The following is a 14,195-nucleotide window of genomic DNA, read 5'->3' as shown; positions in this document are numbered from 1 at the left end:
TCTCCAGCTGCTCCCTATAAAAGCGGCATGCCTCTGCCACAGGGCTGGGCAGAATTTAGGAACTCTCACTGGCTGGGGAGAAACCACCACCCACATGCTAATAAACCGTTCGCTTAGATCTTCCTGGCCTCAGATTCCTCCCTGGGGAGACCCATCACAGGAAATCACAGCTGAATTCAGAGGAAGCTGCCCACAACCTTGAACCTCCTAGAAAGGGCAACCGGTCAGGATTCCAACACCAGCTATGCCGGCTTCCGCAGATGCACGGTCCCACGCAAAAGCAGACATTGAAAGCTTCTGGGGAAAAAATGAAAGTACTCTCTTCCTCCTCAAGGAAAGGAAAGCACAAAAGCTAGCCCTTTGAAATCCAGATGGGAATTTCAAGTTCAGAGCCATTCTATCAAATTGTGATGTGTTTAGGATACTTGAAAAGTTTGAAACAACAACTTTCTAGTAACAGAAGGCTATCAGAATCCTCCTCTGGACGAGCAATACCACCAAGCACTACAGCTGCTTTTTTAAAATAGTTTCACTTAGCGTCTGACTTGGGTTGAGGGCATGATCTCACGGTCCGCGAGTTCAAGCCCCGTGTCGGGCTCTGTGCTGACAGCTTGGAGCTTGGAGCCTGCTTCGGATTGATTCTGTCTCCCTCTCTCTCTGCCCCTCCCCGTTCGCACTCTGTCTCTCTCTTCAAAATAAAGAAACATTAAAAAAATTTAAAAATAATAAAAATAGTTTCACTTAAGAAAAACAGACTTTACAAATTAAGTACTCAACCCAAGTTCTACTGAAAAATGAGTGCTAGGTTAAGTGACAAACGTGGACTACACAGGAGTTCAGGACATGCCAGTTCCTCTCATTACATCCTCTGTACTAGAATCCAGCATACTGTAATCCCAAAAGTAATGTACATGCATCACAGCCCAAACTTCATTTCCAAATGGAAAATATGCATTATACTACTTTCATTAATCATTTTTAAAGTCTTCGCTTTTGAAAAAAAATAAAGCCTTTTTGTCCAAGTGGCTTCAAAGGAACTCTTAAATAGGCATGAACCTTGCTTAACGCTGCTGTAATCCAACTGAAGGACGTTTCAATCTTTTTGATGAAGTAGGATTTTTGCACCATGAAATTAATCTCTCAGCTCTGATAAATGTGGTATGAAGCAGACATATGAAATGGAATGGAAATTTCTGCGGTTTTTCTTTCCAAGACCTCAGCAAATGACCAAACTTGGATTGGGCGGGGGCGGGGGGGACAGCGCAAACTGGAATAATCTGATAATAATTTCACCGACGATTCGATGCACACTATGACACTGACAATACTGGAGACATTGTTTCAGTAACCAAGTGACTGAAAACAAGCCAGATGACTATAGGCTAATGACATGCTGAGGGAAACTGAGATAGAAGAGATGATTCTTCCAAGCCCTATCTCCTAACTGAAGGATGCATGCATACAATGCAGGGAAAAAAGACTAGGCACATTGATAAAGTGTTTGTTCTACCTGTGAGTGTACTAGTTGTCCACAACCTGGACAGTGACCTTCCTCTGAGCTGCGTTGAGCCACCAACAAGGTAATACGGTCCAGCTGGACACCAACAGGAAGGCTACTCTCCAGTGTTCATAAAGTTCTAACAGTCCTACCTGGTTTGGCTTGCTTTGGCCATCCTCATGAAGTTGGCCACCAAACAAGAGATGGGGTGGCTGGTGATACCCGGAAACCATGCGCTGTATTACGTTATAAACACAGCCACATAGGACTCAGGTAGAGGTGTGTCACCTCAGGCAAGCAAGTTTCATAGCCTCTTCAGGCCTCAGTTTACTCATCTACAATCTGGGGATAATAGTAGCTCTTTTGTGGAATTGTGAAAGTTAACATGAGATCATCACTAAAGCCCTTGGCACAGTGCCGGTCTCAAGACTTCCTGAAGCACAGACATGAAATACACTGGCTGGGCACCCAACTTCAAACACATCCAGCACTGAGGTCGAGTCACCAAGCAGTACATTTGCTTCCAAGTTCTTTCTCTACTTTGCAGAACTGACGCTTCTCGGCCAAGTATTTACGTAGGGCAGAGGTGCCATCAGAGAGGGGTTTCTCCGGCGTCCGTGTTCCGGCGCTTGCGTCCCCATCCCCTCCGGGAGTGAAGCTAGCCCACGCACACCAACGGGCACTCACGGATTTCATCAACAGGTGCAAAAGAAAACGAGCGCCAGGCACAGGGGCGGGGCGGCTTCTAAATCAATCCCCTGGGATCTCTCTGAATCTGTAACGTGTCCCGGCGGAGCGCGGGGCATAAAAGGCCACAACCGGCTCTCCAAGAACGCGACCGTCAGGCGGGCGCGGTGAGGGCAGACCCCCAGGAGGTGCTGCGGGCCACCGCGTCCCGGGCCCCGCCAGAGGGGCACTCGGGCGTCCCCGGCGTCGCCTCATTCCAACAAGGGCGCCCCCCAGCCTTCGCGCAACTCCCTCCCCCCCAACCCCGCACCCCGGCTGTCTCCACGCCTCCCGGCCATGGTCACCTCGGGGAAGGGAGGTGCCCGTTTCTCGAAGTCTCGGCACGGCAGGCGCCCTCGCCTCGGGCGCCGCTCCCCGGGGGCGCCGTGGGGTCGCACTCACCGAGCGTGGCCACGGTGCCGGCCTCGAAGAGCAGGCAGTCCCCGCGGCCTCGCGCCTCCAGCAGGACGCTGCTCTCCCCCGCGGGGTCCAGCCGCCCGAGCAGCCGCAGCCCCTTGCTCAGCGCCATGGGCGCCGGGGCGCGTCCGGCCCGAGGGCGCGCAGCCCGTCTCCGCTCCCCGCGCTCCCGCAAGTGCCGGGAGTTTCACTTTGCGCCGGCTCCCGGCCCCGCGCAGGCTCCTCCCCGGCCTCCTCCCAGGCCTTCTCTCCCGCCCCCTTCCCCCTCTCCGCCCTCGCCGCGCCGCCCGGGGCAGGTGAGGGCGCCCGGCCGCCTGGCCGCCTGCGGCTCCCGCTCCGCCGGGGCGCCGCGCTCCCCCCAGCGGCGAGGCAGCTGCGGGGCGGCCGGGCGGGCCTGGCGGCGGCTCCCCGTGCCCCCGGGACTCGCTCTGGGGGTTGATCCCGGGCCGGGGCCCGAGGGGACGTCCTCCCTGCGGTGGGCGGCGGCCGAAGAGGAAGATTCCACACGTTCCTGGGCGCGCGGGAGGACGCGGGGCGCCCCGGGGAGCCTGAAAACGCCGCTGGACGCCGCGGCCTTCTGTGGGCAGCCCGGGGCCTGGCCCGCGGGGCGGCGACGCTAGAGTCCGGGGCGGAGGCCGGCCCTCGCCAGGCCCAGCCCGAAAGACCCTGGGCCGGTCACTTCAAAGCTAGGTGCCTCCGCTGCCCTGCGGGGAAAGCAGGTTTGGGGTTGGGGTGAGGAGTCAGGGTTGACTCCCAGAAGGGGCCGAGCGAGTGCCCGGCGAGTGCCCGGCGAGTGCCAAGTGTTCAACAAATGTCGCCGTTTAGTAGCTTTCTATACGTGAGGATATTGTGGTCCACTGGCACACCAGGCAGAGTTTGGGGAGATCAAAGGCGTGTGGGCTCAGAGAGAACTGAGACCGTGATCTCTAGGCGTGTCACCTATGTGACCTTGACTTCTCTGGGCCCGCTTTCCTCACCTGTCAGATGGCGGCAGTATCTGTCCAAAGACTAATCTGCTGGGTGCGGAGTCAGAGGAGGTCAGGGCCGAATGCTTAGGAAGTAACCAGCGGGGCAGCTGCGAGATGCGGAGAGAGGGGTCTCTTCCCTCTCCCTGAGGATGCCTTTCCCCCTCCATCGTTCAGTCCCTCCTCCCACTCTGTTGGGTATAGTCCTTGACTTCAGGGCCGGCTGTTACCAGCCCGTTTGTACTCGAAGCATATGGACCCCTGCACATACCCGTGCATCATCCATTATTGTATGCTGCCTCTCGGTGTATGACCTCCCAGCTCAGTCCAGGAAGGCAGGGTCCCTCTGGGCACTGGGTTCTAGCCAGATGTAGGACTCGTCTTCAGGGGAGGGGAGAAGGGCAGGGGATTACCTAAAATGGCTCTTGGGGTGGGTTTAGAGGTTTCATCTCCCTCTGCTGTGATGGGTATGTATGGACAGCCCCAGAGATCTCTCCATCCGGGTGTTCCTGTCAGGCTCCCAAAACAGCCGAGCCCCTCTAGCCCCAACCTACTCACACTGTGGGTCAAGCTGTTTGCCTCTGGCACATGTTCCAGAAGGAACAGAGCTCCCAGTGCCAAGCAGGACACTGTGGTGCCCTTGCAGAAATTCAGGAATGACCAGGAACGACAGACATTCAATCTTCTGTGGACAACCTCCCAGGTGATGATTTGGGGAATAAAATAAATGTGAACACGTGGCACAGATTCAAGTCATTCCTCAGCCTTCTGTCCTGTTACTCACAAATTCACTTACAAAACAGTGGATATCCCAGGAATGATGCTCATAAGCTGTCCAAACACTTTCATCCTCTATAAGATGGAAATTTTTATCCTCTTGAGAACAGGGTTCCCATGAAATGACACAGACTAGCCTTTGGCCCACTTTTCCTTTCCTTTTATTTATGTTTTTAAGTGTATTCATTTTGCACGAGAGAGAGAGAGAGAGAGAGAGAGAGAGAGAGAGGGAGAGTATGAGTGGGGGAGGGGCAGAGAGAGAGGGAGAAAGCGAGAATCCCCAGTAGGCTCCGCTCTGTCATTGCAGAGCCCCACTCAGGGCTTGAACCCATGAACCTTGAGATCATGGCCTGAGCCGAAATCCAGAGTCGGACTCTTAACCAACTGAGCCACCCAGAAGCCCCTCCTTTCCTTTTAGACTTGAAGCTCACTTCTTCCAGGAAGACCTCCTGAAATAACGAGGTCCCAGGAGATACCGTTTGTTTGTATGCACTCAGATTCACAGAGGTACACTTCAGCTCTCATTTGCTCACGTGTTGCTTGAGAAGTGTTTTTATATTTCTTTTCTTTTAGCTCTGTTTCCCAAATTAGGACTAAGATCTCAGGGAGGGCCGTAGACTTTTGAACTCTCTCCCTCTTTGGTGCCTTCTGTAGCATCACATAAGTGAAAGCTCTGCCTAGTACATGCTGTATATATTGTAGAAATTTCCCTACAGCAAAGACCAGCCCTTGAGCGTTACAGCTTATAGAATCTAAGACACAACCAGTTGGAAGATGAACCACTCTTTTGTGTACCACTGAGAAAGAAAAAATGCTGCCCGCTAAACTGTGTAATTAAATAGTCGGCCGTACCCTGATTTCAGCAATAGTGTGATGTACATCTTAGGCTCCGCGCACTATAGTGGCTGCTCCCCTCTCTCTGATAACTGGCTGAATGATCCCAGAGCCTGCTGGGTTTTCAGGTCACTGCCCTCTGGTTTGGAGTGAACTGTCAACATGGGGGCAAAGCACTGGCCTGACATGCCCTCTGCCTTGATGGGTCAAGGGTCACCCCGGCACTGGCACATTTAGCAGATGGAGAAAGCCTTCGTGCCCAGAGCCTTTGCTGAGGGGAGCAGCTGACAGCCCAATTAAGTGACTCCACCCTAGGGTCTCAGGGCTCCATGGAACTTTTCAGGAGACTTCTGTGGCTGGAGCTGGAGACATTCAAGAAAAAGCTCGGCTCTGATACCTAAGTGGCGAGTGCAACCTGGAAGACAAGGAGGCCGGGCCCATCCGAGGGGGAAAGTTTGGGGGTATTCGGGTCCTGAGATGTAGCGCTCCTGGAGGTCCCATGAGTGGAAGGGGAGGAGGTAAGGAAGGAATGAAAAGTCACCTCCATCAGCCCCCGGAGTAGACCGCCGCAGGAAATTCAACTTGGCTTTGCTGTCGGGAGGCAGGCAGGTCCCGGGGAGCCTGGAGCCCAGCAAGCTATCAAAGCAGAGAGAGAAATAGGGTCTTTGACATAAATGAGAGGCTGTGTCTGGGGCCTGATTGCATGAGAGGCCAAAAGGACAGCAAGGAGTCAGAGAGGAGCCCTGTGTTCAGAGAAGGGGACAGTGTGGCACCATCGACGGGGACAGGAGCGGTAGGGAGCAGGCTGGTGGGTGTGGTTGGGGTTGAGCTGAGTTTAAGACAAGGAGGGTCATCCAGTGGAAAAGGCCAGAAATGAATGGTGGAGGCTCTGAGGAGGCTGTGTCTGCAGGGCCATGGAGACAGGCGTCTGAGCCTGGGAGGGGCAGGGGGGAAAGACCGGAAAGAAGTAGCCTGAGAGATTAGAGAAGCCACGGGAAGCAGGGAGAGGTCAGCGGTCTGTCAACCTCAGCAGGGTCTGTAAGAACGAGGACTCAGAAGAGCCCCTTGGTTTGGGTGGCCTTTGAGTGGTTAGTTTTATTAGAGGGTTGTGCAGAAAGCTTGCAAAGAATTGAGGAAGAAATGCAGGCAGTAAGTGTGGTCTGCTGGCTCTAGGGGCCTGGGTGGGAGGAACACAGATATGATGCAGGCAGAGGGGACGGTAGAGGCTTCCTGAGACGGGCTGGGCCTTGGCATGTCAGAGGGGAGACCGCATGGGAGGGAGAGGGGGCGTTAAAGACACTTCATGGAAAGGACGCGGCCCCTCTAGACACAAGAAGGGAGGCCCTCCGTGCAGAGGAAGGATGGGCTCTCCGGAGGGAGGGAGGGAAAGGACAGTGAGAGGGCAGGGTGGAGAAGGATAGAAGGCACCGTCCTTCCAAAGGCCAGGCCCTGGCTGAACCCCCAATAAGCAAAAAGGGGGTGAGAATAGGAGCTGAGGAGAGTGGGAAAGGCCCAGAACATTTGCTGTGGCTTAGGGTATCCAGAAGGTGTGTTCCAAATCCCTTGGGCCTGAGGAGATACTAAGACCCTAAAGCTGGGGACAACCTCAGCTGAATCCCCCAGGATTCTTGGCCAATGGAGGCGAATGTCTCAATTCTGTCAGCTCTACCTTAAAAAAACAGGGTCTGACCACTGTTTGCCTCCCCCTCGATTCAAGTTGGGTTCCCTGTGACATACACTCTGAGCTGGGGATCTGCCAGCAAGAGGTGAACTGGGGAGGAGCTGAGGGAAGGGGAAATGAAGGTGAACTGCCGTGGGCCCCACTGATCCCTCGGGACCTCCAGAGTGGGGCGGCCCCTGGTCGACCAGTCTTTGCCTCCAAGGCCAGGCGGCTCCTGCCAGCCAGGAACAGCATTCCAGCACTGGGAGAATGACTGCCTCCCTCCACTGCATCACCCCTGCCCCCTCCTGGCCCAGGATCATGAGCCTGGAACTCGCCACCCTCCCCGCTGGCCCCCATCAGCAGCCATGTTCCCAGAAGCCCACGTCCCCTGTGACTCAGGACCCTTTTCGCTCCCGGACCATCTGCTCCGGGCTCCGCTTTGTTCAGCCAACACACCTAACCTCGCTGTCCTGCTCTTCCTCAGATGCGCCTGGGCCTTTGCACTTGGAATGCTGCTCCCCTACATATCCCTGTGGCTGGTGCCCTTCCTCTTTCAGATCTGCTAAAAAATCGTCTTCTTAGTGGGGCCTTCCTGAGCGCGCCCTCTAAATTTCCTCCACCCACCGAACCCCGTTATGGGCTGAACCGTGTCGCTTCAAATTCACGTTCAGCATGTGACTGTATTTGGAGACAGGGCCTTTGAAGAGCTGATTCGGCTAAAACGAGGTCACATGGGGGGGTGCAAACCCAATCTGCCTACGTCCTTAGATTAGGACACAGACACACAGAGGGAGGACGGGAAGAAGACACGGGGAGAAGATGGCCGTCTCTAGACCAAGGAGAGAGGCCTTAGAAGACCCACACTTACCAACACTGATCTCTGATTTCTCAGGGACGAACAGAAATAAACTTTTGTTGTTTAAGCCCACGGTCTGTGGAACTTTGTTCAGGTGGCTAAGCAGACGGATAGACTCTGTATTTTGTATCTTCTGCCCTGCTTAAATTTTCTCCTTTGCACGCATCACTCTCTAACATAAGAAATCGTTTATTTGTTTACTTATTGATCGTGTGTCACCCTCCTCTCACTATGTCACAAGCTCCCTGAGCAGGGAGGCTTTTGTGTCGTCTGATGTGTCACTGGCATATCCCCAGTCCTAGGACAGTGCCCGATAGGTAGAGGGATCCAGAGGGGCCAGGCCCCTCTTAGCACCACCTCGTCTTGTGAGGATTCACAGCTTCTGTGGTTGTTTCGTGACAGCGATTCTTACCCTGACTGATGAATTTATTGAACAAGTATTTACTGAGCACCTACTCTGTGCCAAGGATTGTTCTAGACGCTGAGGAGATAGCACCACAAAAAACGGAGAAAAGTCCTTGCCCCACAGGGGACATCAAACGAACAAAATGCATAAGATGCCAGCTGGCGATAGTGCTGTGGAGACAAGAAAGTGCTGGGGCGGGGGGCGGGGGGTGCAATTTTAAACAGGGGTCCCGGAGGGCTTTGTTGAGAAAAGACGTCAGAGTTAGGAACCGAAGTAATCGAGGGAATGAGCCCTACTGATATCGCACGGAAGGGCATTCCTGGCACCAGGAAGAGCCAGTGCAAGTCCTGAAGGAGGGAGCGGCCCGGACAGGGGGTGGTGGAGGGGACGTGGGTCACTCTGACACTGGCTTGTGCTCTGAGAGACGGGAGCAGAGCAGTGACATGCTCCGATGCTGGTTTCATCAGACCATCCTGACTGCTGAGTTGAAACCTGAGGGTAGGGCAGAGGGAGACAGAGCCGGGAGGGTAGAGGGGAGGCCATTGCTGCACCCTGGGGGGTTGCGGGCAGCCAACAAGGAGGATGGAGGGGGACGGAGAGAAACGGTCCTACTCTGGGTAGGCTTTTGAAGGGTGAGCCGGTGAGCTGTGCTGTCAGAGCAGGTAAGAATATGAGAAAGACACAGGAGTCTGGACGACCCCATGTTTCTGGCCGAGCGGGGGCAGGCTCGTGAGGTAGGACACCCAGCAGTTTCGGTGTCCTGGAATCCAAGGGAAGGAAGCCTCTCGAGGAGCTGATGGCAAAGGCTGCGGCAGGTCCGGCAGGACGAACACTGGGGTTCGGCCAGGTGCCGGTCACGGCTGTCCCTACGGAAGCATTTGCAGAAGATGGGTGGCGACACACTGTTTCTTTTTCACGGTGCATTTCTTCTGGTTTCACCCTGTGTATGCTCATGGATCTAGCTATCGACTTCAGGTGATTAAAGGCACACAGTAAACTTGGAGGCCGTGACTCTGAACCCCCTCGGTTTCCCTGGTGAAACACTCTAGGCTCCTGTGACTGCTCCCCGTGCCTCCTGGTCTCCATCACTCTTGTTACCCTCATCGCTTTCTCGGGCTGTCTTCCAGTTCCCCCACTTCTGAAAGCCTGGTGAACACGCCCGACACAGTTCTCTGATGAGGCTCTGACTCGTGTGGGGCATAATTAAGGGGATGCTCCATATGGTTTTCTGGATTCCCTTCCATTTCGTGTACCTTTGTACTTTCCCTAAAAGGGATTCATGAAACGTACGACTAATTATGACTTAAATGTTACACCTGAATAGGAGCTTTCATCTAAATACACTCACAAATGAGAAAATACCCTATTGTCAGACCGCACGCCCCATTCTGGGGTTCAGAACACTATGATCACTGTGAGTATGCTGGGAAAACAAACCAACCTATCGGCAAATAATGAATGTATTTATTGAGACTCTATGTGCACTGACTGGCTTTCAAAGATTTCGAGCCCTAATCTTAAATCAAACTTCAAAGTTTTCAAGTACTTTTTTTTTTTTTTTTATTGATTTGTTTTGAGAGAGACTGAGAGGGAGCGCGTGCAAGCAGGGGAGGAGCAGAGAGAGAGGGAGAGAGAGAATCCCAAGCAGGCTCCAAGATGTCAGCGTGGAGCCCAGTGAGGGGCCAGATCCCACGATCCTGGGATCACGACCTGAACCAAAATCAAGAGTTGGATGCGTAACAGACTGAGCCACCCAGGCGCCCCTCGCAGTACTTTTTTATATACAATATTTCATTAGATATTTAACAATACTGTGAATATTTAAGGCAAAACCCCAATATTCTCAACTCATGGACGAGCTAACTCATTCATTCGCCCATCCTCAACCTACCAGGAGCTTGTTTAATAGACATTCCCTCCCTTAACTCTAAATCCTTCCTAGTGGCTGGAGAAATTGCATAACCTTGCAGATTGGTGTCCTTTTTCCAAACAATATTAAATGTTCCTAGATACACAGTCAGTATCCTTTTTTCCAGTTGTCTCCTGAATGTTGTCGGTTGCTGCTGGTCGTTTGTGTGAATCACACAAATAATGCTTACATGGTGTGACTGATGTGTCCCTTAAATCCCCTTTTAAAAAAAAAATTGTTTTTAACATTTATTCATTTTTTTTTAAATTTTTTTTTTCAACGTTTATTTATTTTTGGGACAGAGAGAGACAGAGCATGAACGGGGGAGGGGCAGAGAGAGAGGGAGACACAGAATCGGAAACAGGCTCCAGGCTCCGAGCCATCAGCCCAGAGCCCGACGCGGGGCTCGAACTCACGGACCGCAAGATCGTGACCTGGCTGAAGTCGGACGCTTAACCGACTGCGCCACCCAGGCGCCCTTAACATTTATTCATTTTTGAGAGACAGAGCATGAGCGGGGAAGGGGCAGAGAGAGGGAGGCACAGAATCTGAAACAGGCTCCAGGCTCCGAGCTGTCGGCACAGAGCCCGACGCGGGGCCCGAACTCACAAAACTGCGAGATCCTGACCTGAGCCGAAGTGAGATGCTCAACCGACTGAGCCACCCAGGCGCCCCTTAAATCCCCTTTTAATGCGTGTTTACCTTCCATTTCTTTTTTTCCCCATTGCAGTTTATTTGTTGAAGAAACCAGGATGCATGACACGTGCCCAGCAGTCCCCCACAGACCGGACTTTGCTGAGTGTGGCCCTGTGGCGGCATTCAGCAGGTCTCTTTGCCCTCTGTATTATCCGTAGCTCAAGGGGGACGGGGTAGCGGATGGGGAACATGGAGCAGATCCTGTCTCGGGGGGCTGGTGTGCTCTTCCCATCAGGAAGCATACGTCTGCTTGCTCCTCTTTGTGACGTAGCGACTATTGACCACCGATGCTGTAATCCTTGCCAACAGTTATGTTCTATTCTCTCATTGCTCCTTCGTTTGTAGCCAGAATTCTTCTATAAACAGAAAATTCCCATCTACTGTATGTTTACCCTGTGGCCACACAAACAAAACAAGCAGAACGGGATTCTTTTCCTTTATTTACTAGCATTCAAAATAAGGACTTATTTTGAACTCAGTGAATCGGTCCATTAACATCCTCCAATGGTGACCAGCGAGTTTGTCTTTCCACTTTCCTTGTCCCCATCCACTGTGGTTTTGTCCTCACCGATGCTCCAAAAGTTCCCTCCTTGGCCAGCGCTCCTTCTTCAGCCTACACGTGACCCTTCAGAGAGCTCTGACCAGGCCATTTCCCCACCACGTGTCCCTGCACCTGCCCTTGGAGGCAATTCACTCTCTGAATCCTTCATGCATCTGTGGTCTTCGGGGTTGCCTTCACATGGGCAGAATCACGTAGGAGTCAAATGCAAGAACTATGCAGCCTGTTCCTGTGGGTTTGGAACCTGGATCTACCCTTTCCCCGATGGGCAATCTTGAGTAATTTACTTAACTTTCTGGTGCCTCAGATTCCTCATCTTTTGTGTGGATTCATGAGAAGGAAGCTGCACGTAAGGGGCAAGGACAGTGCTGGGCCAGAGTGGACGCTAGGGAGGTGCTAGCCATCAATGCACATCCCCCACTGTCCTGCTGGCTCTGCAAAGCCAAGGCTGTGTCTGTAGGGTTAATGTTGGACACCTGGAACCTGGTGTTCAAGGAGTCCCTGTTGCGTGAAGGAATGAAAGACCCACGAACACTTGCTTGGAACTGGCTGGGAAATTGAGCCTCCTAAGTAGACACTGAGCAGCTCAGATGGCACCTGTCTTTATCTTTCATTCCCAGAGTCCAGAATCGAAATACTGATGCACAAAGTCCTGGTAACACGGGAGGCACGGGGGAAATATTGAGTTGGCACAGTCATCGGAGCAGTGGGAGGGTGGTTCTGTATTCCTTGTTGTACACAGGTAGCCTGTAGCCCAGGAAAACTGGGCAGCCCATCGGATTGAGCTGATATTTACTAGCTGCGAGGAAATCAGCTGAATTCCTGTCTAGCTCTCTGCCATTGCTCGTGGCAGAAACAGCAGTGGATCTTGGCCGCCATCCCCCACCCCCACCCCTCTGGGGTTAGGGAGACCCTGGTGGGCTCTCAAGTCCCGTGGCTCAGCTGCCTGGGAGAGCTGGACGGGTTCCTTTGGCCTTTACGCTGTGGGTTGCGTGTTGGGCAGCCTTAACAGGAGGGCGGTTGGAAGGTCATTTCATTATTTCTGTGACAAAGGAATATGAGACACGACATCTATCTATCTACACACACATGCTCACACGTGACTGTGCTTATGACCTCAGGTCAAGGTAACTGGGTATAAGCTTTCTTAATTTTTTCTCATAACGCACCTCCAGCAGCAGAACCTCTGGGCTGCGGCCTCTCTGAGGATGATCCCAGAGCCCGCCAGCCACAATTAAACCTCTCCCGGAGAGCGTGCCTGGCAGCCAGCCCCCACCCCCCACCCCCCATCACAGGCAGTGGTGAGCTCAGCAAGATCACCGGATGCCCCAGTGATTCAGAGACACACGTGTTTGTGCCCTTTCCGCCCCCAGGTCCTGGGCATCTTCCCTCCCGGTCTACTACGGTAAGACAACAATACCTGCTGCTTACATGGGTCGAAACAGAGACTGTTTGTGTGGGCACCTATGGGCTCTGGGGACCAGGGGAAATTTCTTCACTCTTGTGGCTGAGACCAAGCTCCGCCCAGAGGTGTACCAGCTGCCAGTCGGGCCTCGGGCCTGAACCCAGCGTCATCACAGCTGGAGAAACAACCCAAAGCACACCTGCTCCGGGTCAGGGTGTGGGGCCTTTCAGATGCCAAGAATGGCTAGGAGCTGCTTGTGGACTCTTCAGCTCAATGCCACACTCGGGGAGAACCTACCGGTAGCAGAGTGATTGTCTGGACTGGATTCTGACTGCTCAGTCATTGTCGATTGGAGTTCTGACCACAGAAGTCTTTGTCCTGTACCCTTCCCCTGCCCCAGCCTGACAGCCAGGCAAATAGATGGTGGGTGGGAGGAAGGGGGGAGGGCACACCAGTCCTCCTCTCCACATTCCTGCTCAAGAGGAGGCTCTGGCCTCTGGAATGTGCTCGCACTTCAGCAGATGGACAGGCCTGTTTCCTTTCTCTCTGTGACCCTCCCCTGAAATACCCCTCTTCTGAGTGGGCTCCAAGATCCATAGATAGAGAAAATGCCCCTCGGGCTTTTATAACAAGGCCTATACACTGTCACTCTAGAGAGCAGGGAAAAATATTACAGGGGGTAAGTGTTAATTCAAGGTTCAAAAGATTTTTCTAGCAATTAAAAGTTAAAAAAAAAAAAAAAAAGAAAAGACTGCCTCATAAGTTCCCCATCTCTGGAGGGACACAGGTAGAGGCTGGGCAGTGGCCCCTCCCGTGGGTGTGTGAGAGAGGAAAAACATTCTTTATGCTTGTGTTTCTCTGCATGTTTGAAAACTTTCAAAATATAAATCTGTAGTGGAATTAAACATGTTCCTGGAGCTAAAGCAGCCATTTTGTGATCATGAGACAACAGGTCAACATGCTAATGTTGCAGGTAGGTTAGTCCAAGGACAGTAGGAGCCCGGCAAATCGGCTTTGTGCAGGATAGAAATCAAATGCAAGCTGAGAAAGTGAAAGCAGAATTTACTGAATAGCGAAAGTGCGAGGTAAAGAGCAGCTGGAGTGTCTGGGAGACTCAGAAGGGAAGGGCGAATGAGTCTTCATCATTTGGAGCTAGGGGTTCATACTGGAAAAGGAGTCCAGGATATGTGTTCCTGCAGGGATCCAGAGTAAGGTCTGATCAAAGGTGAGCGGCTGAATAATAGGTGTTTTTTTATGGATCATTGAAGGTAGGGGCTGCTGATGCCAGGGTAGACCGAGGTTTGTTTGAAGCCAATGTTCTGGAACATATTTGGGATCTGACTCTTCCTAGATGTGATCAGGTGTTTGGGAGCCTAGGACAAAAACTCAGAGAACGATGAACTTTCTTGCTTACCTCTTATAGTGGGAACATCATGAGGGCCTTGCAGGAAAACAGAGATGGAGTGTTTCCAAAATGGGGTCCC

The 14,195-nt window shown here is 52.8% G+C and overlaps 1 protein-coding gene across 4 annotated transcripts in view; it reads right to left on the bottom strand.

Annotated features, from left to right (window-relative positions):
- Nucleotides 1-2,852, bottom strand: part of SYNJ2 (synaptojanin 2) — a 103,695-nt gene extending 100,843 nt beyond the window's left edge. For 2 of the 4 annotated variants that reach the window (XM_086708234.1, XM_086708236.1), the window contains exon 1: nucleotides 2,627-2,850. In XM_086708234.1, coding sequence (XP_086564360.1) covers nucleotides 2,627-2,753 — 127 coding nt within the window. In that variant the 5' untranslated portion in view covers nucleotides 2,754-2,850. Of the gene's footprint in view, nucleotides 1-2,626 lie in introns of all 4 variants that reach the window. The other 2 variants (XM_086708237.1, XM_086708235.1) reach the window with 2 other exon arrangements.
- Between the last annotated feature and the right edge of the window lie 11,343 nt (nucleotides 2,853-14,195).

This window comes from Puma concolor, chromosome B2 (assembly GCF_028749965.1).
Source record: "Puma concolor isolate L17-30 chromosome B2, mPumCon1.1.hap2, whole genome shotgun sequence".
In the NCBI taxonomy this organism is placed as follows: domain Eukaryota; kingdom Metazoa; phylum Chordata; class Mammalia; order Carnivora; family Felidae; genus Puma; species Puma concolor.
Note: the sequence above shows the minus strand (reverse complement) of the source record. Positions and strands in the feature narration are given on the sequence as shown.